General features: G+C 44.5%; 1 protein-coding gene across 4 annotated transcripts in view; it reads left to right on the forward strand.

Moving 5' to 3' along the window:
- Positions 1–25,635, forward strand: part of iqsec1a (IQ motif and Sec7 domain ArfGEF 1a) — a 134,071-nt gene that overhangs the window by 21,137 nt on the left and 87,299 nt on the right. For 2 of the 4 annotated variants that reach the window (XM_079850251.1, XM_079850260.1), the window contains exons 2-3: positions 8,281–8,310; positions 9,819–9,926. In XM_079850251.1, the coding sequence (XP_079706377.1) occupies positions 8,281–8,310; positions 9,819–9,926 (138 nt within the window). The remainder of the gene's footprint in view (positions 1–8,280; positions 8,311–9,818; positions 9,927–25,635) is intronic. The other 2 variants (XM_079850253.1, XM_079850252.1) reach the window with 1 other exon arrangement.

Genomic DNA, 25,635 nt, shown 5'->3' on the forward strand with positions numbered 1-25,635 from the left:
AGGCTCATTAAATTCAATAAAACTGCCTACTATTGACTCTGAGCATAACATATCCATGCCACTCTCTCGCTGCAAGGAAATGCATTATTTTATCATCATGAATCTATTCTTATGAATCTATGCTTTTATAGAAAGTTTATCTTGATTAAATGACAGTGAGCCGCCTTTGAGCTAAAACGTTGAGCATGTAAAAGAATAAAGCCATATGAACAGATGTACAATAAAAAGTAATGTTATTCCTCTGAGCTGGAGTGGGAGGAGCGCAAAATCTGCTGCCATAAATGCTTCCTGACACTAGCGCAGCTGCCGCCCACTGGCAGGTCATGTGACCCGCTCCTCATCCAGTGCTGAGTCAGTGCTGACGCTCTGACACCTGTTCATATAATACTTTTAATCTTACAGTTAAATCCGACCGCTAGTTCATAAACGCCAGAGGAGAACTGGCCCCCGACTGAGCCTGGGTTCTCCCAAGGTTTTTTTTTTTTCTCCATTAGGTCTCCTGATGGAGTTTTTCGGTTCCTTGCCACTGTTGCCTTTGGCTTGCTCAGTTGGGGATATTTGGGGATATTTAATTTAATTAATCAATCAGCGATACTATTGATCAGCATTACCAAACGTGGACGTTCCACTAGAAACAAACATTGATGTATTGTTTTAATTTAATACTGTGAAGCTGCTTTGATACAACCTACGTTGTGAAAAGCGCTATATAAATAAACTTGACTTGACTTGACTTGACTTGTTCACACCAAGAGTAACTGTATTAGCCATAACTGTATTAGCATCCACACCAATGCACGTTATGCTTATTCTGTGAATATAAGCGCTCTGCGTGCTTTAAAGTCAGGTGGTTTCTGATCGGCTCTAATGTTTATATATAACGCTTGAGAAAATGTCTCTGAAAGTGATTCCAACAATGTGTTCCTCTGGGTCTTTATGGTTATAGTTGTGGTGAGGGCTCGGCTGTTCTCTCAGAGTTGGTCTTTATGGTTATAGTTGTGGTGAGGGCTCGGCTGTTCTCTCAGAGTTGGTCTTTATGGTTATAGTTGTGGTGAGGGCTCGGCTGTTCTCTCAGAGTTGGTCTTTATGGTTATAGTTGTGGTGAGGGCTCGGCTGTTCTCTCAGAGTTGGTCTTTATGGTTATAGTTGTGGTGAGGGCTCGGCTGTTCTCTCAGAGTTGGTCTTTATGATTATAGTTGTGGTGAGGGCTCGGCTGTTCTCTCAGAGTTGGTCTTTATGGTTATAGTTGTGGTGAGGGCTCGGCTGTTCTCTCAGAGTTGGTCTTTATGATTATAGTTGTGGTGAGGGCTCGGCTGTTCTCTCAGAGTTGGTCTTTATGATTATAGTTGTGGTGAGGGATCGGCTGTTCTCTCAGAGTTGGTCTTTATGGTTATAGTTGTGGTGAGGGCTCGGCTGTTCTCTCAGAGTTGGTCTTTATGGTTATAGTTGTGGTGAGGGATCGGCTGTTCTCTCAGAGTTGCTGTTCTCTCAGAGTTGGTCTTTATGATTGTAGTTGTGGTGAGGGCTCGGCTGTTCTCTCAGAGTTGGTCTTTATGGTTATAGTTGTGGTGGGGGCTCGGCTGTTCTCTCAGAGTTGGTATCTATGGTTATAGTTGTGGTGAGGGCTCGGCTGTTCTCTCAGAGTTGGTCTTTATGATTATAGTTGTGGTGAGGGCTCAGCTGTTCTCTCGGAGTTGGTCTTTATGGTTATAGTTGTGGTGGGGGCTCGGCTGTTCTCTCAGAGTTGGTCTTTATGGTTATAGTTGTGGTGAGGGCTCGGCTGTTCTCTCAGAGTTGGTCTTTATGATTATAGTTGTGGTGAGGGCTCGGCTGTTCTCTCAGAGTTGGTCTTTATGGTTATAGTTGTGGTGAGGGCTCGGCTGTTCTCTCAGAGTTGGTCTTTATGATTATAGTTGTGGTGAGGGGTCGGCTGTTCTCTCAGAGTTGGTCTTTATGGTTATAGTTGTGGTGAGGGCTCGGCTGTTCTCTCAGAGTTGGTCTTTATGATTGTAGTTGTGGTGAGGGCTCGGCTGTTCTCTCAGAGTTGGTCTTTATGGTTATAGTTGTGGTGAGGGCTCAGCTGTTCTCTCAGAGTTGGTCTTTATGGTTATAGTTGTGGTGGGGGCTCGGCTGTTCTCTCAGAGTTGGTCTTTATGGTTATAGTTGTAGTGAGGGGTCGGCTGTTCTCTCAGAGTTGGTCTTTATGGTTATAGTTGTGGTGAGGGCTCAGCTGTTCTCTCAGAGTTGGTCTTTATGATTGTAGTTGTGGTGAGGGCTCGGCTGTTCTCTCAGAGTTGGTCTTTATGGTTATAGTTGTGGTGGGGGCTCGGCTGTTCTCTCAGAGTTGGTATCTATGGTTATAGTTGTGGTGAGGGCTCGGCTGTTCTCTCAGAGTTGGTCTTTATGATTATAGTTGTGGTGAGGGCTCAGCTGTTCTCTCGGAGTTGGTCTTTATGGTTATAGTTGTGGTGGGGGCTCGGCTGTTCTCTCAGAGTTGGTCTTTATGGTTATAGTTGTGGTGAGGGGTCGGCTGTTCTCCCAGAGTTGGTCTTTATGGTTATAGTTGTGGTGAGGGCTCGGCTGTTCTCTCAGAGTTGGTCTTTATGGTTATAGTTGTGGTGAGGGCTCGGCTGTTCTCTCAGAGTTGGTCTTTATGGTTATAGTTGTGGTGAGGGCTCGGCTGTTCTCTCAGAGTTGGTCTTTATGGTTATAGTTGTGGTGAGGGCACGGCTGTTCTCTCAGAGTTGGTCTTTATGGTTATAGTTGTGGTGAGGACTCGGCTGTTCTCTTAGAGTTGGTCTTTATGGTTATAGTTGTGGTGAGGGCTCGGCTGTTCTCTCAGAGTTGGTCTTTATGGTTATAGTTGTGGTGAGGGCTCGGCTGTTCTCTCAGAGTTGGTCTTTATGGTTATAGTTGTGGTGAGGGATCGGCTGTTCTCTCAGAGTTGGTCTTTATGGTTATAGTTGTGGTGAGGGCTCGGCTGTTCTCTCAGAGTTGCTGTTCTCTCAGAGTTGGTCTTTATGGTTATAGTTGTGGTGAGGGCTCGGCTGTTCTCTCAGAGTTGGTCTTTATGGTTATAGTTGTGGTGAGGGCTCGGCTGTTCTCTCAGAGTTGGTATCTATGGTTATAGTTGTGGTGAGGGCTCGGCTGTTCTCTCAGAGTTGGTCTTTTTGGTTATAGTTGTGGTGAGGGCTCGGCTGTTCTCTCAGAGTTGGTCTTTATGGTTATAGTTGTGGTGAGGGCTCGGCTGTTCTCTCAGAGTTGGTCTTTATGGTTATAGTTGTGGTGAGGGCTCGGCTGTTCTCTCAGAGTTGGTCTTTATGGTTATAGTTGTGGTGAGGGCTCGGCTGTTCTCTCAGAGTTGGTCTTTATGGTTATAGTTGTGGTGAGGGCTCGGCTGTTCTCTCAGAGTTGGTCTTTATGGTTATAGTTGTGGTGGGGGCTCGGCTGTTCTCTCAGAGTTGGTCTTTTTGGTTATAGTTGTGGTGAGGGCTCGGCTGTTCTCTCAGAGTTGGTCTTTATGGTTATAGTTGTGGTGAGGACTCGGCTGTTCTCTCAGAGTTGGTCTTTATGGTTATAGTTGTGGTGAGGGCTCGGCTGTTCTCTCAGAGTTGGTATCTATGGTTATAGTTGTGGTGAGGGCTCGGCTGTTCTCTCAGAGTTGGTATCTATGGTTATAGTTTTGGTGAGGGCTCGGCTGTTCTCTCAGAGTTGGTCTTTATGGTTATAGTTGTGGTGAGGGCTCGGCTGTTCTCTCAGAGTTGGTCTTTTTGGTTATAGTTGTGGTGAGGGCTCGGCTGTTCTCTCAGAGTTGGTCTTTATGATTATAGTTGTGGTGAGGGCTCGGCTGTTCTCTCAGAGTTGGTCTTTATGGTTATAGTTGTGGTGAGGGCTCGGCTGTTCTCTCAGAGTTGGTCTTTATGGTTATAGTTGTGGTGAGGGCTCGGCTGTTCTCTCAGAGTTGGTCTTTATGGTTATAGTTGTGGTGAGGGCTCGGCTGTTCTCTCAGAGTTGGTCTTTATGGTTATAGTTGTGGTGAGGGCTCGGCTGTTCTCTCAGAGTTGGTCTTTATGGTTATAGTTGTGGTGAGGGCTCGGCTGTTCTCTCAGAGTTGGTCTTTATGGTTATAGTTGTGGTGAGGGCTCGGCTGTTCTCTCAGAGTTGGTCTTTATGGTTATAGTTGTGGTGAGGGCTCGGCTGTTCTCTCAGAGTTGGTCTTTATGGTTATAGTTGTGGTGAGGGATCGGCTGTTCTCTTAGAGTTGGTCTTTATGATTATAGTTGTGGTGAGGGGTCGGCTGTTCTCTCAGAGTTGGTCTTTATGGTTATAGTTGTGGTGAGGGCTCGGCTGTTCTCTCAGAGTTGCCGTTCTCTCAGAGTTGGTCTTTATGGTTATAGTTGTGGTGAGGGCTCGGCTGTTCTCTCAGAGTTGGTCTTTATGGTTATAGTTGTGGTGAGGGCTCGGCTGTTCTCTCAGAGTTGCCGTTCTCTCAGAGTTGGTCTTTATGGTTATAGTTGTGGTGAGGGCTCGGCTGTTCTCTCAGAGTTGGTCTTTATGGTTATAGTTGTGGTGAGGGCTCGGCTGTTCTCTCAGAGTTGGTCTTTATGGTTATAGTTGTGGTGAGGGCTCGGCTGTTCTCTCAGAGTTGGTCTTTATGGTTATAGTTGTGGTGAGGACTCGGCTGTTCTCTCAGAGTTGGTCTTTATGGTTATAGTTGTGGTGAGGGCTCGGCTGTTCTCTCAGAGTTGGTCTTTATGGTTATAGTTGTGGTGAGGGCTCGGCTGTTCTCTCAGAGTTGGTCTTTATGGTTATAGTTGTGGTGAGGGCTGGGCTGTTCTCTCAGAGTTGGTCTTTATGGTTATAGTTGTGGTGAGGGATCGGCTGTTCTCTCAGAGTTGGTCTTTATGGTTATAGTTGTGGTGAGGGATCGGCTGTTCTCTCAGAGTTGGTCTTTATGGTTATAGTTGTGGTGAGGGCTCGGCTGTTCTCTCAGAGTTGGTCTTTATGGTTATAGTTGTGGTGAGGGCTCGGCTGTTCTCTCAGAGTTGGTCTTTATGGTTATAGTTGTGGTGAGGGCTCGGCTGTTCTCTCAGAGTTGGTCTTTATGATTATAGTTGTGGTGAGGGCTCGGCTGTTCTCTTAGAGTTAGTCTTTTTGGTTCTAGTTGTCATTCCTGGCACGGAAACTCATAAGTGACTGATTAGGAACGCTTTACATAGCAACTCAAATATAGCTCTCTATACAGAAGATTTTATTTGATTTGCAATTGATTTCAGCTGTTTGACTTTCATGTTGTTAAAATCTCCTGTAGTCAATATTTTTATTTTTATGTCATTAGTCCGTGTGTGTGTATATAGCCCACATTGTTTCCATTGTCTCTGGTCTAGGTTCGTTTGTCTCAACCTGCTGTCAGCGAGTCTCTCTTGTTTTTGTCTGTCTCTTGTCTCTCACAAGTTTTTGTTTATTTTTTGCATATGAGATAAGAAACTGCACAGTGGATTTGATTGTGACACCTAAGAACTGCTGACAACAGAGTGGTTCAGGATCTGTGATCATAACTCGCCCCAGAGCAGGTTAGTTTGCAGTATTTGTTCCACCGGGGTGGTATTCCAGAAAACAAGGTTAACTTACTGTCACATACACCCTGAACTCGTGGTTGACTGATGAGATTTATATTCTTAGTGCATATCGCCACCTATGGGGCAGTTGTGAAGCCTGTGTGCCATTTGAGAAGTCAGCAACCTTTAAAGATTTAAGCAATATTGTCTATTCAAGCCAGTGGCACAGGCTCAAAGTCTTGCTCTTATTGTTGCATGTACTGTAGTTGATGTTCGACAGCTTCTTTGCAGATTGATTGAATAAGTACACTAATATGAGCTGGGTCAGGGCAACAGATGCTGACAGCTTACACAGACACAATGCAGACAAGCACTTTATCAGTAACTAAAATGACATGGTATGCACTTATAAAATGCTCTGTAGTCAACCTCTAGTGTATGAGGTTTATAATGTTATTTTGTTATCCAGAATGAGTCTGGAAGCCCCTCTGCCTCTGATACCTAAAGAGCACTGAGACAATTGAGCTCTTGAAGTGTCCAATATTATTAAATGCATTATCCGTGTATTTAAAGTGCACTGTTGTCTTGTTGGGATTTTCAGTGTGAAGTGAACACACTAATCACACTATTAAAGTCAGCATGAAAAGAAGCTGCGATTAGTCTTTTCTTCTCTATTGTGTCGTATATCCGAGTGAAACACTTCTGGAACGAGAACAAATGTGGGCGGGGCTTGATTTAGTCTGTGGGGAGTTGACTGGATGATTGGATGGTTGTGGTTTGCTATTGGTGGATCTCATGTGAGTGACAGGTTGCCTCGTCATCAGAGAAGAGATGCTGCAAGAGGAAGTTATCCTGATTCAAGATTCATTTGAATTAAAAAAATAATGATGTGCATGGAGCTGCGTATTTTAGAGCTGCACGATTAATCGTTAAAAGATGGCGATCTCGATTCAAACACCCCCGCGATCTCATTCCTAAATGACAACGATTCTCCTGTGTCTATTTAACCTTTGACAAAATCACAGCAGGATAAACGTTTATAGTTTGGAAATAAACACTGTCCACAGAAGCGATCAAAATGCTTCAAATAAAGGTTGTATCAATTACAAGACTGTTAACTGTATTTGTCATTGAATTATTCATTCAAAAACTGATTCATCCAGTAATGAAACAAGTGAAGTATTTATGAGTGAGTCATTGAATCATCATTCAAACTGATTTAAAATATATATATATATATATATATTATTCAGATTAATTAAACATTTTTAATAGACTGCAGCATTTTATTACAGGTTATTACATGGCTTGGTTGAATTCCAATGTAGAATGCGGTCTGTTATTTCTTGATATAGACCCTTTTACAGTTGGTACACATTGTGACGTATCTGTGTGGGCGGAGCTTAGCTGGAGGCAGAACGATCCCTCTGGCCGCTTCACTAACGTTAGTTTGCCAGTTTTGTTAGCTTGTTTTTTAACAATTACTGGAGAAAATCCGATTTTATCTTAATGTGCAAGGTCACTCACTGTCCAGGGCCGCGATTGTTATTTGCAAAAGTTAATTTTAACGGACGGAACCAGATTGGCCGACCCGTACACTCAGTTAATGGATGGACGATCTGACAGGATTAACGTCAACGCTACCTCCGGTTGAGAAGCCTGCTCTACACCTGCCCGATAGAGAAACTGAGCGTAAAGAGAAACTGAGGGCATATACATCTTTAGATGCCTATAACTATGTGCTGAATGGCCACGTAACGTTACAAGACTTGTGTGGTACAATCACGAAGTTCTCTCCCAGCGCCAAGGCCAGAAGACGACAATGTAAAGAGTGACATTACGGTGCAATGTGAATATTTTCTTGACATAAAAATTCCAGATACAGCATATTCATTGTTTAACTATGTATTTGATTACCCTTTCTTACCAGGTTCTTCAAAAAGTCTAGTCCCAATCAATCAAAACAACAATAGATGATTCACAAATAGGCCTAATCACAATAATTTAGAAAACATTATGCGATAAAATGTAAAGTTGGAGCCTGTACTCCGTCGATTCTAGAACCCAACAACACAACAAGATGACATTTAATAATAATAATAATAGTAATTTAAGCTCCTTATTATGTAGTCGAATCTGTGCAGGTTTGTATTGGCCGCCTCCAGTTTTCACTCTGTTTTGCCTCCAGCTTGCGCCGTGACGTATCTGTGACGCAAAAGGGGTCTATACATAACAAATTATGTGTCAATAATTTGTGTCAAATTATTTATTTATTTTGTAGGTAGCCATGTAATAAGCGGGATAATGTATAGCGAGGCGGTTGTTATAGCAAAAGAAGATGTATCCTCCGCTTCGCGTCGGGGTAGTTATTCGCTATAACAACCGTCTCGCTATCCCCTTACTTATTTTTGTTTAGTTGTCTGTTCAGAATCACGGGAGAATCGTGTTTAAAACAAACAAATCATGATTCTCAATTTATCCAGATTTGGTCATACTTCCAAAGGATTGTCAGTTTTGATTTCATGGTGACTTTAACACTAACAAATGGTTGTACTCTGCTTAGACATACGGTAGTCAACATTTGAAGTGGATCAAAAAAGTTCATCAAAGTTGTCCTAAGACAAGAACGGGTATTGTTCAAAATGTTTGTATAAGGTTTTGATCCACTTCAAATGTTGACTACTTTTTTATTTTCTGAAAAAATACTTTTTGTGTGTTTCAGATCAGAATATGGCAGTACAAGAATCGTCAGGTATGTTTGCTACTATTGTACATAATGTCCATTATAGTGCACATCACTCATTCATATGATTACATTATTCATGATTTGACCATTAACATTACAAAATTCAGTTCAATGATAATGACCCATGTGACTCATTGAATCATATAAAAAATCAAGATGAATGACAGCAAAAATATGGCAAAAAACATATAATTATTTAAATAATGTTAATGTTAATAATATAACTATAATAACTATGCCTAAAAGTTTACAAATGTTACTTCAAAACTAGATTGTTGTGCATATGTCATTCTGGATAACGGATGGAAAACAGAGGCTTTCTGTTATCCAGGAATGACAAAACAAATATTTTTTCTTTATAATCAGGCACTAACTTAACCACCTATGGAAAACTACACTTTAGCTATCATCACTTAAGGTAATCTTTTAGATCAAATAGATAGTTTTTAAAAACATTATAAATGTTTTATTGGTGTTATCGAAAAGGACACATGATATTGCTACAAAGTGCACCAGTGACCGAAAAGGTCAAAATATCAACATTTTAAGAGACGCTTCCTGACCTTTGCACATGTTCTGGTGCTCCTTCAGGGTCTTCCTTTTGATACAATATTATGTCACATGACATACCAAAATGCATTATGGTCCAAAATGGTCATTGATGTCTGTTATCCAGGAATGACATTAGAGAAATCACACTTTGGAGACAAAAGTCTTTCTGTCATAAACATGTAAATAAGCTTAGTATTAAAGTCCGTGTGAACCGGAAGTTGCAAACGACTTTTCTTCAGTGTTGTGACGTATTTCCCAGTGAAACGGAATATTGAACAGAGGGCAGGGTTTTAGTGTCAGCGCTCCTCCTCTCCATCTCTCGCTCATAGCAGACTAACGGTTTGAGGGGAGTGGTTAAGCGTTTCCCAAACCCAAGCCGTCAAACCTACGTCATCAGAGAAGGAACGCCATTCCAGACCGGAAGTAACTTTTCAGATTTTGATTAAAGATTACCATGGTAAAAATGTTTTTTTTTTTTATATTTACTTGCACGGATTAATTGTTCACCAAAAGACTAGTAATATGCGCTAACAAAGTAAATAGGGTAAATTTTGATTTCATGGGGACTTTAACACTATTTGTAGGTATCGTTTAAAACATCAATACAATTATGCCCAAGTAGATTTTAAATACTTTTATTTATACCCGGAATGACATTTTGGGACTTTTGAGCTCAATAGTTCCTTAAAGATGAATTATTTATAATGAATTCTCACATGAGAAATTAAAGAGGGGGGAAGTTGAGTCACTTAATGAAGTGCATTTAAAAATGTATATATTTTTAATATTATGAATATGCTTTGGACACCAGAATTGACACGACACATCATTGACCCTCGTATGCATCACATTTGGTGACAGCGGCTGTCCTCGTCCACTTCTGATTGATAGGAGCAACATCAGCTTGGACACGCTGCATGAATCGATTGTGATGCTGTGTGTGTGTGTGTGTGTGTGTGCAGAAGGCATGCGTGTCTCCCAGTGGCGGTGCCGGAGGGTCCCAGCAGCCTGCGGTCGGCCGTGTGCAGGAGGACTGAGCCCCGTCGACAGTGGACGTCTGCAACCCTCGGGTCAGCCTTATCTACACTACACAACACTGATTTACACTGCAAATAACAGTGTTTCATAGCACATGAAACACACTGTAATTATTCCCTTTGTCCTATTTTATAAAATAAGTCACAATGCATCAGTTCATTTCTACACCTTTATTTATGATAGTATATTATATCTGTTCAGTTCATAGACGCTTTATTAAATAATCACCCACAGAAAGATTGTTTATAATGGCAGACATACAGTATTAATGAACAGAAGAGAAGTAAAGTGATACACTAACAAAGCATCAGCTAGATTCACTTCATGCTATATGTGTAAAAATCATATTCATCCATCTGGTGAAAAACGCAGAACATATGATAGGACACACGCTCAGACAGTGACGAGTGTGCCAGTGGTTTGATGGGGAAAAAAGTCATACATTGAAAAACAAAACCGCACCAACTCTCCCTTTATACTGACCAAGCTCAGGAATCGTACTGATCATCAGTATTGCAGGTCTCCATGTCTATGAAAGTGTACACTGATCTAGTCACACTGCTGACTAGTAGTTATGTTGAGAATTACGCATGTATAATAAAGGTTCTCTGTCCCACTTGAGCTTTCCTGCCTGGTGCTAATGTGCTTTACTTAGGCATATTAACGGGTTCAGGAAGTCAAGATCTTATGTGTTCAAATATCTAAAGAAGGTAGTGTCTAAAAACAGTGTCAGCCCATGTCACAGCGCAAGTGTGTGAGAGAAGCAGAAACACCCTGCAGTTCTCCCGGTCCTATATGCAGTTCTATAAAATATATAATTGTAATCATAATAATAAACTCACATTGAAACCTAAACCGTTTGTCAGCATTGTCGGCATCGGATCCATCACTGACATTGCTGATGTCACTACGTGGTTTTAGCGCAAGGGCCGAGGCTTGTGCTTAACTGGTTTGGAGGTAAAATCAGGCAATGTGTTGAGATCTGTCGGATTATCTGCAGTCATAGGCGTAGATTACGCGGGGGACGTGTCCCCCCCACTTTTTATAAAATGTAAATTCGTCCCCCGCACTTTTTCATAGGGCAAGTGTGTCCACGACAAGCTGAGGTTTTCGCGGGTGTGTATAGCCTACATCGAGATTTAAAATCCAAAGAGTCAAGGATAGTCTATCTACGTGACTTTCACGTTTCCATGGTAATCAGTCACTCGTGCATCACGACACGCCTATGCTCGCACCCGCGCCCAATCCATTTTTTTCATAGAGGTCGCAATGAGTTCAAAACGGCAAAAAACTCTTCAATCCTTTTTCACGAAAAAGTCAAGCACTGTAAGTAAGTTGTCATGTGGTATCCGAATTGTGTTGCACAATGATGAATAACTCTGCCTATTTCTCTTGTTGAATAATTAACAAGTTTTGTTGTAAATTGAAAATATTCATTACCCGCACAAACGTGCACTTATTTTCAAAAAATTTTTATTCGTAATGTCTATTATTTTCACAGATGTTATCAAAGCCCTTCAAATTAGAATGAACATGGTGATTGTTAATGCTGAGTTTGTATTTTCATGCATTAAGCCTGCTTGAATCAGGCAGCGTTGTAACGTGTACATGATGACAAACTTTAAGTTCTCTTGAAAAAGCCTAACCAGAAAGTTTTAAAAGCTTGAAGTTTGAAGGTTTTCAATTGGAAAGTTTTAGTTTAGTAAGACAGTTAGATAGATAGATAGATAGATAGATAGATAGATAGATAGATAGATAGATAGATAGATAGATAGATAATAAATAGTATAATATTAATAATAAATAGGGAATCACAAATAATGCAAGGATGATTCTGATTTAATTTCATTTAATGTTAAGTGGTGATTGATAGCCTATAGTTGATAATAATACACTGACGGTAACAAAGTTTCGCTGTTTCAATTTGAAATGAAAGATGGAGCATAGGCTACATTTAATAAAATTAAGGAAAAAATGCCCTTTATAAAGATAAAAAACTTATTCTGATAAGAGTGTTTTCCAACAGTGATGTAATGAAACATTGAGAATTTAAGTTTGAAGGGAGCCTCTGTTTGGTCTATAGGAAATGTAATTTTGCCAACAGAAGAACTTTTATTTTAAATAAATGTTATTTTTAAAGCAGCCTACTTCAGTGTGACATTTTACCAAATTATCATGCTAACACTGAGAATTTGAATAATTGTAATTGTGATGATCAAATATCATAGGTTTGGGTGGTTGGCAGATGGATTATTTATTTTTAACAGCAGATTCGGGAGACTCATAGTGCACCAGATTAATGAATTTATCTTTAAAATGTAAAACAATTCTTCCAGGGGGGCATGCCCCCGGACCCCCCTAGAGGTACCGAGCTCCACCCACAAACACAGTAGGCTATATGATGGTCTACGAAACATACAAATTTAATTATCTTATTATTAAAATACATGATCAGGATTTTACCACCTCCGCCTAGTTTTGAGCCAGGAAAAACCCTGCATGTGCAATATAAAGTACTGAACATCTTTCTTTCTTTCTTTCTTTCTTTCTTTCTTTCTTTCTTTCTTTCTTTCTTTCTTTCTTTCTTTCTTTCTTTCTTTCTTTCTTTCTTTCTTTCTTTCTTTCTGTTTTATTGCTTTAAAAATAAATAGCATATTAAGCCAATTAAGCAAAAACCTGTCAACAAAAGTTGGAAAAAAACTGGTATTACACTTGACATTCTGTCCCCCTCACTTTTGAAATGATGGCTACGCCCCTGTCTGCAGTCCTGTGACTGTTCAAGATGTGAGACTTGAAGCTTTTCCCCACCAACAGACATGCCAACTAGTTACAGATGCTTGATATCGTCGTGGTCTGGAGTGAGGTTTACATGAGGGAACGTGGAAATAAACGGGGGAGTATGAAATCTGCAGTTCTATTTACACCACAGATTTTTTTTTATCTCTTTCTTTTAATTTTCTTAAAGACAACACACACACACACACACAATGCCACCAGAACAGTAACTACACAGGATAAATAACTCTCCAAACTTTCTAAGCAGTTCCATTGTACATGCTACTTTGAACTAGGTACTTACCCCCCCCCCCACACACACACACATGATATTACAAGTCAAGTCATGTCACCTTTATTTATATATAGCGCTTTTTACAATACAGATTGTATCAAAGCAGCTTCACAGTGATGACATTAAAATAATACAACAAAGTTTGTTTCTAGAAGAAAATTGCGTGATCGTCCACCTTAAAGGCACACTATGCAGCTTTCCGTTTTTGTCAAACAGCGACCCCTAGAGTCGCTGTGGAGTACTTGCATTTAACGTTACTGTCGTAAATACCACTCGCGCAGAGCCGTCTCTGCACTCACGGCCTGATCCCCTCCGCCCTGTATACCGGTCCCTGTTCAGTAGGGTGGAAGCTGTAATGAGTGGAAATAAGGTGTGGCCCCTTTAAGAGCTGCGCACGCCCTGTTGAACTGTCGGCAGTCTGTATTGTATGTGCACTAAGAACACCCCATGTAATGCGGGTTATTTCAGTTTGATGCTCATTCTTATCCTACTTTTGTTTATCAAGTAAAGATGTGGACGGTAGAACTGGTGACAGACAGTTACACGAGTTCGATTGGGGAATAAAGTGGAAGTTGTGAGATGCCAATCGCCTCCGTGAGTCTGTCTGGCCTCTGTAATAACTTCATCTGTGAGCTATCCCTATTTCTCCTCCTGACAGAACGCGTTACAAAGTGTCGGACATCGAACAGGCACAGATAACCTCTGAAGATGTCTACTAGTCCATCAACAAGAACGATATCTACTCGAGTCTGACTCCTTGCTCGGTCAGTCTGCCGTTTCCTTTCTTTCGTCCTCCGACAAAGCTTTCCTAGCTTTGTGTGCAGTGCCGTAAAGCAATTCGTTACATCGCGAGACTTGATATCACGCGATACTTCCTGACGGCACGCCGGCCCAAAGTTGCAAGGGTGGTTTTTCCGCTCACAGGCACTTGGGGATGCGAGACGACCACCATTCAACCCGAAAAAAGTCATATAACTATTCCAATGACTCCGAAGCTGTTCGGTTAAGGTAAAAAAGTTACTTAGTTCACCTTTAAGTAAGGCAGATCAATGCTATTGTTGAATATTAAATGTCCCCAACTAAGCAAGCCAAAAGCCAAGGCAACAGTGGCAAGGAACCAAATCTCCATCAGTAACAGAATGGAGAATAAACCTTGTGAGAACCCAGGCTCAGTCGCTCAGTTCTCCTCTGGCCAACGAGCAAACAGTGTATGATTATGATCCAGGCAGCATTACAGGTCAGAGGTCAGATTGGATCAGAACATTCACAATATTTATCCAGTTCATCTGGTTGGAGGTCGGAGTCACGCCGGTATGGAGACGATTATCATAGACGATATGGACAAGGATTGTAGAAGGTTGTTTCAAGTGCTCTAGAAATACACAGAACGGCAACGACGGAAATGAAAATAATATACACATACACAAATATACACATACACACATACATATAAACATACACGTTTGTTCAGTCCTCCTTTAGGAACAGTCTTATTGGTTTCCAAATCTTAATGAAAATGGGAAGTTTATCTTTTAATATAAATCTCAGTTCTTCCAAGTGCAACATGTTTCCCAGTTCCCTAACCCACATCTCAAAAGTAGGGACAGAATCTGCTTTCCACATCTGCAAAATAAGTCTTTTTGCAAGCTTCATACAGAGTGAAATGGCCTGTGTTTGATACTTACTACAAAAAAGTCTCTGCTCCTGAAAGCCCAATGCAAGGCTCAGGCCCCAGATCAACAGAATGGGCTTCAGAAAGAAATTGAAATACAAATTTCCAAAATGGCCATAAAGAATGAAACGGGGTTCACACTGGAAAACTGAGGGGTGCCGTAGAGCTGGGAGACTCAGGCCGTTGGGGTCGCATTGCGGTTTCTTGATCACAAGAGTGAGTAAACAACAATATGGACCCGAATCTCTGAGGAATGTTTCCAGCAGCTTGTTGGATCTGTGCCATGAAGAATTAAGGCAGTTCTGAAGGCAAAAGCGGATCCGACCCGGTACTAGCAAGGTGTACCTAATAAAGTGGCCGGTGAGAGTATATACTCTTATATATACCTATAATACACGGATCAGCCACGACATTAACCACTGACAGGGTATGTGAATAATATTGGTAATTTTTTTTAATGGCACCTTTTAATGTGTTGGAATCAGGGAAACTGGGCAATTGATCTGAGTGACTTTGACCAGGGCCAAATAGTGATGATTATACGGCTGGGTCAGAGCATCTCCAAAACGGCAAGTCTTTTGTGGTGTTCCTGGTATGCAGTGGTTAGTTCCGACAGAAAGTGGTGCAAGCAGTGACAAAAAGGACATCGTAGCTCGGGGGTCCAGCAGCTTCACAGAAATGAGCCTGGTTCCCGGACAGTGGCGTATGCTTAACGCTCGTGGGAAACTGAGCTGTCAGTGTGTGTTAGCAGAGACCGAGAGAGAGGCCATCAGATCTGTGTGTGTAGAGCCCATTAGATCTGTGTGTGTAGAGCCCATCAGATCTGTGTGTGTGTGTAGACCCCATTAGATCTGTGTGTGTAGAGCCCATCAGATCTGTGTGTGTAGAGCCCATCAGATCTGTGTGTGTGTAGTGCCCATCAGATCTGTGTGTGTGTGTGTGTAGAGCCCATCAGATCTATGTGTGTGTGTAGACCCCATCAGATCTGTGTGTGTAGAGCCCATCAGATCTGTGTGTGTGTGTGTGTGTGTAGACCCCATCAGATCTGTGTGTGTGTAAAGCCCATCAGATCTGTGTGTGTAGACCCCATCAGATCTGTGTGTGTGTGTGTGTGTGTGTAGACCCCATCAGATCTGTGTGTGTAGAGCCCATCAGATCTGCGTGTGTGTAGAGCCCATCAAATCTGTGAGTGTAGAGCCCATCAGATCTGTGTGTGTGTGTGTAGACCCCATCAGATCTGTGTGTGTAGAGCCCATCAGATCTGTGTGTGTGTGTGTGTGTGTAGACCCCATCAGATCTGTGTGTGTGTGTAAAGCCCATCAGATCTGTGAGTGTAGACCCCATCAGATCTGTGTGTGTGTAGAGCCCATCAGATCTGTGTGTGTGTGTGTGTGTAGACCCCATCAGATCTGTGTGTGTAGAGCCCATCAGATCTGTGTGTGTGTGTGTGTGTAGACCCCATCAGATCTGTGAGTGTAGAGCCCATCAGATCTGTGTGTGTGTAGAGCCCATCAGATCTCTGTGTGTGTGTGTGTAGAGCCCATCAGATCTGTGAGTGTAGAGCCCATCAGATCTGTGTGTGTGTGTGTGTGTAGAGCCCATCAGATCTGTGTGTGTGTGTGTGTGTGTAGAGCCCATCAGATCTGTGTGTGTGTAGTGCCCATCAGATCTGTGAGTGTAGAGTCCATCAGATCTGTGTGTGTAGTGCCCATCAGATCTGTGTGTGTGTGTGTGTAGAGCCCATCAGATCTGTGTGTGTGTAGTGCCCATCAGATCTGTGAGTGTAGAGTCCATCAGATCTGTGTGTGTGTGTGTGTGTGTGTGTGTAGAGGCCATCAGATCTGTGTGTGTGTAGACCCCATCAGATCTGTGTGTGTAGAGCCCATCAGATCTGTGTGTGTAGAGCTCATCAGATCTGTGTGTGTGTAGAGCCCATCAGATCTGTGTGTGCAGAGTCCATCAGATCTGTGTGTGTGTGTAGTGCCCATCAGATCTCTGTGTGTGTAGAGCCCATCAGATCTGTGTGTGTAGAGCTCATCAGATCTGTGTGTGTGTGTAGAGCTCATCAGATCTGTGTGTGTAGAGCTCATCAGATCTGTGTGTGTAGAGCCCATCAGATCTGTGTGTGTGTGTAGAGCTCATCAGATCTGTGTGTGCAGAGTCCATCAGATCTGTGTGTGTAGTGCCCATCAGATCTGTGTGTGTGTGTGTGTGTGTGTGTGTGTGTGTGTGTAGAGCCCATCAGATCTGTGTGTGTGTAGAGCCCATCAGATCTGTGTGTGTGTGTAGAGCCTATCAGATCTGTGAGTGTAGAGTCCATCAGATCTGTGTGTGTGTGTAGAGCCTATCAGATCTGTGTGTGTGTGTGTGTGTGTGTAGAGCCCATCAGATCTGTGTGTGTAGAGCCCATCAGATCTGTGTGTGTGTGTGTGTGTAGAGCCCATCAGATCTGTGTGTGTAGAGCCCATCAGATCTGTGTGTGTGTGTAGAGTCCATCAGATCTGTGTGTAGAGCCCATCAGATCTGTGTGTGTGTGTGTGTAGAGCCCATCAGATCTGTGTGTGTAGAGCCCATCAGATCTCTGTGTGTAGAGCCTATCAGATCTGTGTGTGTAGAGCCCATCAGATCTGTGTGTGTGTGTGTGTAGAGCCCATCAGATCTGTGTGCGTAGAGTCCATCAGATCTGTGTGTGTAGAGCCCATCAGATCTGTGTGTGTGTGTGTGTAGAGCCTATCAGATCTGTGTGTAGAGCCCATCAGATCTGTGTGTGTGTGTGTGTGTGTGTGTGTGTAGAGCCCATCAGATCTGTGTGTGTAGAGCCCATCAGATCTGTGTGTGTAGAGCCCATCAGATCTGTGTGTGTAGAGCCCATCAGATCTGTGTGTGTGTAGAGCCCATTAGATCTGTGTGTGTAGAGCCCATCAGATCTGTGTGTGTGTGTAGAGCCCATCAGATCTGTGTGTGCAGAGTCCATCAGATCTGTGTGTGTAGTGCCCATCAGATCTGTGTGTGTGTGTGTGTGTGTGTGTAGAGCCCATCAGATCTGTGTGTGTAGAGCCCATCAGATCTCTCTGTGTGTGTAGAGCCCATCAGATCTGTGTGTGTGTAGAGCCCATCAGATCTGTGTGTGTGTGTAGAGCCCATCAGATCTGTGTGTGTGTGTGTGTAGAGCCCATCAGATCTCTGTGTGTGTGTAGAGCCCATCAGATCTGTGTGTGTGTGTGTGTGTGTGTGTGTGTGTGTAGACCCCATCAGATCTGTGTGTGTAGAGCCCATCAGATCTGTGTGTGTAGACCCCATCAGATCTGTGTGTGTGTAGAGCCCATCAGATCTGTGTGTGTGTAGACCCCATCAGATCTGTGTGTGTGTGTGTGTGTAGACCCCATCAGATCTGTGTGTGTAGAGCCCATCAGATCTGTGTGTGTGTAGAGCCCATCAGATCTGTGTGTGTGTAGAGCCCATCAGATCTGTGTGTGTAGAGCCCATCAGATCTGTGTGTGTGTAGAGCCCATCAGATCTGTGTGTGTGTAGAGCCCATCAGATCTGTGTGTGTGTAGAGCCCATCAGATCTGTGTGTGTAGAGCCCATCAGATCTGTGTGTGTGTAGAGCCCATCAGATCTGTGTGTGCAGAGTCCATCAGATCTGTGTGTAGTGCCCATCAGATCTCTGTGTGTGTGTGTGTAGAGCCCATCAGATCTGTGTGTGTAGAGCCCATCAGATCTGTGTGTGTAGAGCCCATCAGATCTGTGTGTGTAGAGCTCATCAGAAATGTGTGTGTGTGTGTAGAGCTCATCAGAAATGTGTGTGTGTGTAGAGCTCATCAGATCTGTGTGTGTAGAGCCCATCAAATCTGTGTGTGTAGAGCCCATCAGATCTGTGTGTGTGTGTAGTGCCCATCAGATCTGTGTGTGTAGAGCCCATCAGATCTGTGTGTGTGTGTAGAGCCCATCAGATCTCTGTGTGTGTAGAGCCCATCAGATCTGTGTGTGTAGAGCCCATCAGATCTGTGTGTGTGTGTAGAGCCCATCAGATCTCTGTGTGTGTAGAGCCCATCAGATCTGTGTGTGTAGTGCCCATCAGATCTGTGTGTGTAGTGCCCATCAGATCTGTGTGTAGTGCCCATCAGATCTGTGTGTGTAGAGCCCATCAGATCTGTGTGTGTGTGTAGAGCCCATCAGATCTCTGTGTGTGTAGAGCCCATCAGATCTGTGTGTGTAGTGCCCATCAGATCTGTGTGTGTAGTGCCCATCAGATCTGTGTGTGTAGTGCCCATCAGATCTGTGTGTGTAGAGCCCATCAGATCTGTGTGTGTTGAGCCCATCAGATCTGTGTGTGTGTAGAGCCCATCAGATCTGTGTGTAGAGCCCATCAGATCTGTGTGTGCAGAGTCCATCAGATCTGTGTGTAGTGCCCATCAGATCTGTGTGTGTGTGTGTGTAGAGCCCATCAGATCTGTGTGTGTGTGTGTGTAGAGCCCATCAGATCTGTGTGTGTAGAGCCCATCAGATCTGTGTGTGTAGAGCTCATCAGAAATGTGTTTGTGTGTAGAGCTCATCAGATCTGTGTGTGTAGAGCTCATCAGATCTGTGTGTGTAGAGCCCATCAGATCTGTGTGTGTAGAGCCCATCAGATCTGTGTGTGTGTAGTGCCCATCAGATCTGTGTGTGTAGAGCCCATCAGATCTGTGTGTGTGTGTAGAGCCCATCAGATCTCTGTGTGTGTAGAGCCCATCAGATCTGTGTGTGTAGAGCCCATCAGATCTGTGTGTGTGTGTAGAGCCCATCAGATCTCTGTGTGTGTAGAGCCCATCAGATCTGTGTGTGTGTGTAGTGCCCATCAGATCTGTGTGTGTAGTGCCCATCAGATCTGTGTGTGTAGAGCCCATCAGATCTGTGTGTGTGTGTAGAGCTCATCAGATCTGTGTGTGCAGAGTCCATCAGATCTGTGTGTGTAGTGCCCATCAGATCTCTGTGTGTGTGTGTGTGTGTAGAGCCCATCAGATCTGTGTGTGTGTGTAGAGCCCATCAGATCTGTGTGTGTGTGTAGAGCCTATCAGATCTGTGAGTGTAGAGTCCATCAGATCTGTGTGTGTGTAGAGCCTATCAGATCTGTGAGTGTAGAGTCCATCAGATCTGTGTGTGTGTGTGTGTGTAGAGCCCATCAGATCTGTGTGTGTAGAGCCCATCAGATCTGTGTGTGTGTGTGTGTGTGTAGAGCCCATCAGATCTGTGTGTGTAGAGCCCATCAGATCTGTGTGTGTAGAGCCCATTAGATCTGTGTGTGTGTGTGTGTGTGTGTGTAGAGCCTATCAGATCTGTGTGTGTAGAGCCCATCAGATCTGTGTGTGTAGAGCCCATCAGATCTGTGTGTGTGTGTGTGTGTGTAGAGCCTATCAGATCTGTGTGTGTAGAGCCCATCAGATCTGTGTGTGTGTGTGTAGAGCCCATCAGATCTGTGTGTGTAGAGTCCATCAGATCTGTGTGTGTAGAGCCCATCAGATCTGTGTGTGTGTGTGTGTAGAGCCTATCAGATCTGTGTGTGTAGAGCCCATCAGATCTGTGTGTGTGTGTGTGTGTAGAGCCCATCAGATCTGTGTGTGTGTGTGTAGAGCCCATCAGATCTGTGTGTGTAGAGCCCATCAGATCTCTGTGTGTGTAGAGCCCATCAGATCTGTGTGTGTGTGTAGAGCCCATCAGATCTGTGTGTGCAGAGTCCATCAGATCTGTGTGTGTAGTGCCCATCAGATCTGTGTGTGTGTAGAGTCCATCAGATCTGTGTGTGTAGAGCCCATCAGATCTGTGTGTGTGTAGAGCCCATCAGATCTGTGTGTGTGTGTAGAGCCCATCAGATCTGTGTGTGCAGAGTCCATCAGATCTGTGTGTGTAGTGCCCATCAGATCTGTGTGTGTGTGTGTGTGTAGAGCCCATCAGATCTGTGTGTGTGTGTAGAGCCCATCAGATCTGTGTGTGTAGAGCCCATCAGATCTCTGTGTGTGTGTAGAGCCCATCAGATCTCTGTGTGTGTGTAGAGCCCATCAGATCTGTGTGTGTGTGTAGAGCCCATCAGATCTGTGTGTGTGTGTGTAGAGCCCATCAGATCTCTGTGTGTGTGTAGAGCCCATCAGATCTGTGTGTGTGTGTGTGTGTAGACCCCATCAGATCTGTGTGTGTAGAGCCCATCAGATCTGTGTGTGTAGACCCCATCAGATCTGTGTGTGTAGAGCCCATCAGATCTGTGTGTGTGTGTGTAGACCCCATCAGATCTGTGTGTGTGTGTGTGTGTGTGTAGACCCCATCAGATCTGTGTGTGTAGAGCCCATCAGATCTGTGTGTGTAGACCCCATCAGATCTGTGTGTGTGTGTGTGTGTAGAGCCCATCAGATCTGTGTGTGTAGAGCCCATCAGATCTGTGTGTGTGTAGAGCTCATCAGATCTGTGTGTGTAGAGCCCATCAGATCTGTGTGTGTGTGTGTGTGTAGACCCCATCAGATCTGTGTGTGTGTAGAGCCCATCAGATCTGTGTGTGTGTGTAGAGCCCATCAGCTCTCTCTGTGTGTGTGTGTGTGTGTGTGTGTGTGTGTGTGTAGAGCCCATCAGATATGTGTGTGTGTAGAGCTCATCAGATCTGTGTGTGTAGAGCCCATCAGATCTGTGTGTGTGTAGAGCCCATCAGATCTGTGTGTGTAGAGCCCATCAGATCTGTGTGTGTGTGTAGAGCCCATCAGATCTGTGTGTGTGTAGAGCCCATCAGATCTGTGTGTGTGTAGAGCCCATCAGATCTGTGTGTGTGTGTAGAGCCCATCAAATCTGTGTGTGTGTGTAGAGCCCATCAGATCTGTGTGTGTGTAGAGCCCATCAGATCTGTGTGTGTAGAGCCCATCAGATATGTGTGTGTGTAGAGCCCATCAGATCTGTGTGTGTAGAGCCCATCAGATCTGTGTGTGTGTGTAGAGCCCATCAGATCTGTGTGTAGAGCCCATCAGATCTGTGTGTGTGTGTGTAGAGCCCATCAGATCTGTGTGTGTAGAGCCCATCAGATCTGTGTGTGTGTAGAGCCCATCAGATCTGTGTGTGTAGAGCCCATCAGATCTCTGTGTGTGTAGAGCCCATCAGATCTGTGTGTGTGTAGAGCCCATCAGATCTGTGTGTGTGTAGAGCCCATCAGATCTGTGTGTGTAGAGCCCATCAGATCTCTGTGTGTGTAGAGCCCATCAGATCTGTGTGTGTGTAGAGCCCATCAGATCTGTGTGTAGAGCCCATCAGATCTGTGTGTGCAGAGTCCATCAGATCTGTGTGTAGTGCCCATCAGATCTGTGTGTGTGTAGAGCCCATCAGATCTGTGTGTGTGTAGAGCCCATCAGATCTGTGTGTGTAGACCCCATCAGATCTGTGTGTGTGTAGAGCCCATCAGATCTGTGTGTGTGTAGAGCCCATCAGATCTGTGTGTGTAGAGCCCATCAGATCTCTGTGTGTGTAGAGCCCATCAGATCTGTGTGTGTAGAGCCCATCAGATCTGTGTGTGTGTAGAGCCCATCAGATCTGTGTGTAGAGCCCATCAGATCTGTGTGTGCAGAGTCCATCAGATCTGTGTGTAGTGCCCATCAGATCTGTGTGTGTGTGTGTGTGTAGACCCCATTAGATCTGTGTGTGTAGAGCCCATCAGATCTGTGTGTGTAGAGCCCATCAGATCTGTGTGTGTAGAGCTCATCAGAAATGTGTGTGTGTGTAGAGCTCATCAGAAATGTGTGTGTGTGTAGAGCTCATCAGATCTGTGTGTGTAGAGCCCATCAGATCTGTGTGTGTAGAGCCCATCAGATCTGTGTGTGTGTGTAGTGCCCATCAGATCTGTGTGTGTAGAGCCCATCAGATCTGTGTGTGTGTGTAGAGCCCATCAGATCTCTGTGTGTGTAGAGCCCATCAGATCTGTGTGTGTAGAGCCCATCAGATCTGTGTGTGTGTGTAGAGCCCATCAGATCTCTGTGTGTGTAGAGCCCATCAGATCTGTGTGTGTAGTGCCCATCAGATCTGTGTGTAGTGCCCATCAGATCTGTGTGTGTAGAGCCCATCAGATCTGTGTGTGTAGAGCCCATCAGATCTGTGTGTGTGTAGAGCCCATCAGATCTGTGTGTGTGTAGAGCCCATCAGATCTGTGTGTAGAGCCCATCAGATCTGTGTGTGCAGAGTCCATCAGATCTGTGTGTAGTGCCCATCAGATCTGTGTGTGTGTGTGTGTAGAGCCCATCAGATCTGTGTGTGTAGAGCCCATCAGATCTGTGTGTGTAGAGCTCATCAGAAATGTGTGTGTGTGTAGAGCTCATCAGATCTGTGTGTGTAGAGCTCATCAGATCTGTGTGTGTAGAGCCCATCAGATCTGTGTGTGTAGAGCCCATCAGATCTGTGTGTGTGTGTAGAGCCCATCAGATCTGTGTGTGTAGAGCCCATCAGATCTGTGTGTGTGTGTATAGCCCATCAGATCTCTGTGTGTGTAGAGCCCATCAGATCTGTGTGTGTAGAGCCCATCAGATCTGTGTGTGTGTGTAGAGCCCATCAGATCTCTGTGTGTGTAGAGCCCATCAGATCTGTGTGTGTGTGTAGTGCCCATCAGATCTGTGTGTGTAGTGCCCATCAGATCTGTGTGTGTAGAGCCCATCAGATCTGTGTGTGTGTGTAGAGCTCATCAGATCTGTGTGTGCAGAGTCCATCAGATCTGTGTGTGTAGTGCCCATCAGATCTCTCTGTGTGTGTGTGTGTGTGTAGAGCCCATCAGATCTGTGTGTGTGTGTAGAGCCCATCAGATCTGTGTGTGTGTGTAGAGCCTATCAGATCTGTGAGTGTAGAGTCCATCAGATCTGTGTGTGTGTGTGTGTGTGTGTAGAGCCCATCAGATCTGTGTGTGTAGAGCCCATCAGATCTGTGTGTGTGTGTGTGTGTGTGTAGAGCCCATCAGATCTGTGTGTGTAGAGCCCATCAGATCTGTGTGTGTAGAGCCCATTAGATCTGTGTGTGTAGAGTCCATCAGATCTGTGTGTGTAGAGCCCATCAGATCTGTGTGTGTGTGTGTGTGTGTGTGTGTGTGTGTGTGTGTAGAGCTCATCAGATCTGTGTGTGTAGAGCCCATCAGATCTGTGTGTGTAGAGCCCATCAGATCTGTGTGTGTGTGTGTGTGTAGAGCCTATCAGATCTGTGTGTGTAGAGCCCATCAGATCTGTGTGTGTGTGTGAAGAGCCCATCAGATCTGTGTGTGTAGAGTCCATCAGATCTGTGTGTGTAGAGCCCATCAGATCTCTGTGTGTGTGTGTGTAGAGCCTATCAGATCTGTGTGTGTAGAGCCCATCAGATCTGTGTGTGTGTGTGTGTGTGTAGAGCCCATCAGATCTGTGTGTGTAGAGCCCATCAGATCTGTGTGTGTAGAGCCCATCAGATCTGTGTGTGTAGAGCCCATCAGATCTGTGTGTGTAGAGCCCATCAGATCTGTGTGTGTAGAGCCCATCAGATCTGTGTGTGTAGAGCTCATCAGAAATGTGTGTGTGTGTAGAGCTCATCAGAAATGTGTGTGTGTGTAGAGCTCATCAGATCTGTGTGTGTAGAGCCCATCAGATCTGTGTGTGTAGAGCCCATCAGATCTGTGTGTGTGTGTAGTGCCCATCAGATCTGTGTGTGTAGAGCCCATCAGATCTGTGTGTGTGTGTAGAGCCCATCAGATCTCTGTGTGTGTAGAGCCCATCAGATCTGTGTGTGTAGAGCCCATCAGATCTGTGTGTGTGTGTAGAGCCCATCAGATCTCTGTGTGTGTAGAGCCCATCAGATCTGTGTGTGTAGTGCCCATCAGATCTGTGTGTAGTGCCCATCAGATCTGTGTGTGTAGAGCCCATCAGATCTGTGTGTGTAGAGCCCATCAGATCTGTGTGTGTGTAGAGCCCATCAGATCTGTGTGTGTGTAGAGCCCATCAGATCTGTGTGTAGAGCCCATCAGATCTGTGTGTGCAGAGTCCATCAGATCTGTGTGTAGTGCCCATCAGATCTGTGTGTGTGTGTGTGTAGAGCCCATCAGATCTGTGTGTGTAGAGCCCATCAGATCTGTGTGTGTAGAGCTCATCAGAAATGTGTGTGTGTGTAGAGCTCATCAGATCTGTGTGTGTAGAGCTCATCAGATCTGTGTGTGTAGAGCCCATCAGATCTGTGTGTGTAGAGCCCATCAGATCTGTGTGTGTGTGTAGAGCCCATCAGATCTGTGTGTGTAGAGCCCATCAGATCTGTGTGTGTGTGTATAGCCCATCAGATCTCTGTGTGTGTAGAGCCCATCAGATCTGTGTGTGTAGAGCCCATCAGATCTGTGTGTGTGTGTAGAGCCCATCAGATCTCTGTGTGTGTAGAGCCCATCAGATCTGTGTGTGTGTGTAGTGCCCATCAGATCTGTGTGTGTAGTGCCCATCAGATCTGTGTGTGTAGAGCCCATCAGATCTGTGTGTGTGTGTAGAGCTCATCAGATCTGTGTGTGCAGAGTCCATCAGATCTGTGTGTGTAGTGCCCATCAGATCTCTCTGTGTGTGTGTGTGTGTAGAGCCCATCAGATCTGTGTGTGTGTGTAGAGCCCATCAGATCTGTGTGTGTGTGTAGAGCCTATCAGATCTGTGAGTGTAGAGTCCATCAGATCTGTGTGTGTGTGTGTGTGTGTGTAGAGCCCATCAGATCTGTGTGTGTAGAGCCCATCAGATCTGTGTGTGTGTGTGTGTGTGTGTAGAGCCCATCAGATCTGTGTGTGTAGAGCCCATCAGATCTGTGTGTGTAGAGCCCATTAGATCTGTGTGTGTAGTGCCCATCAGATCTGTGTGTGTGTGTGTGTGTGTGTGTAGAGCCCATCAGATCTGTGTGTGTAGAGCCCATCAGATCTCTCTGTGTGTGTAGAGCCCATCAGATCTGTGTGTGTGTAGAGCCCATCAGATCTGTGTGTGTGTGTAGAGCCCATCAGATCTGTGTGTGTGTGTGTGTAGAGCCCATC

The sequence above is a fragment of the Squalius cephalus genome (genome assembly GCF_949319135.1).
Source record: "Squalius cephalus genome assembly, chromosome: 18".
NCBI lineage: Eukaryota > Metazoa > Chordata > Actinopteri > Cypriniformes > Leuciscidae > Squalius > Squalius cephalus.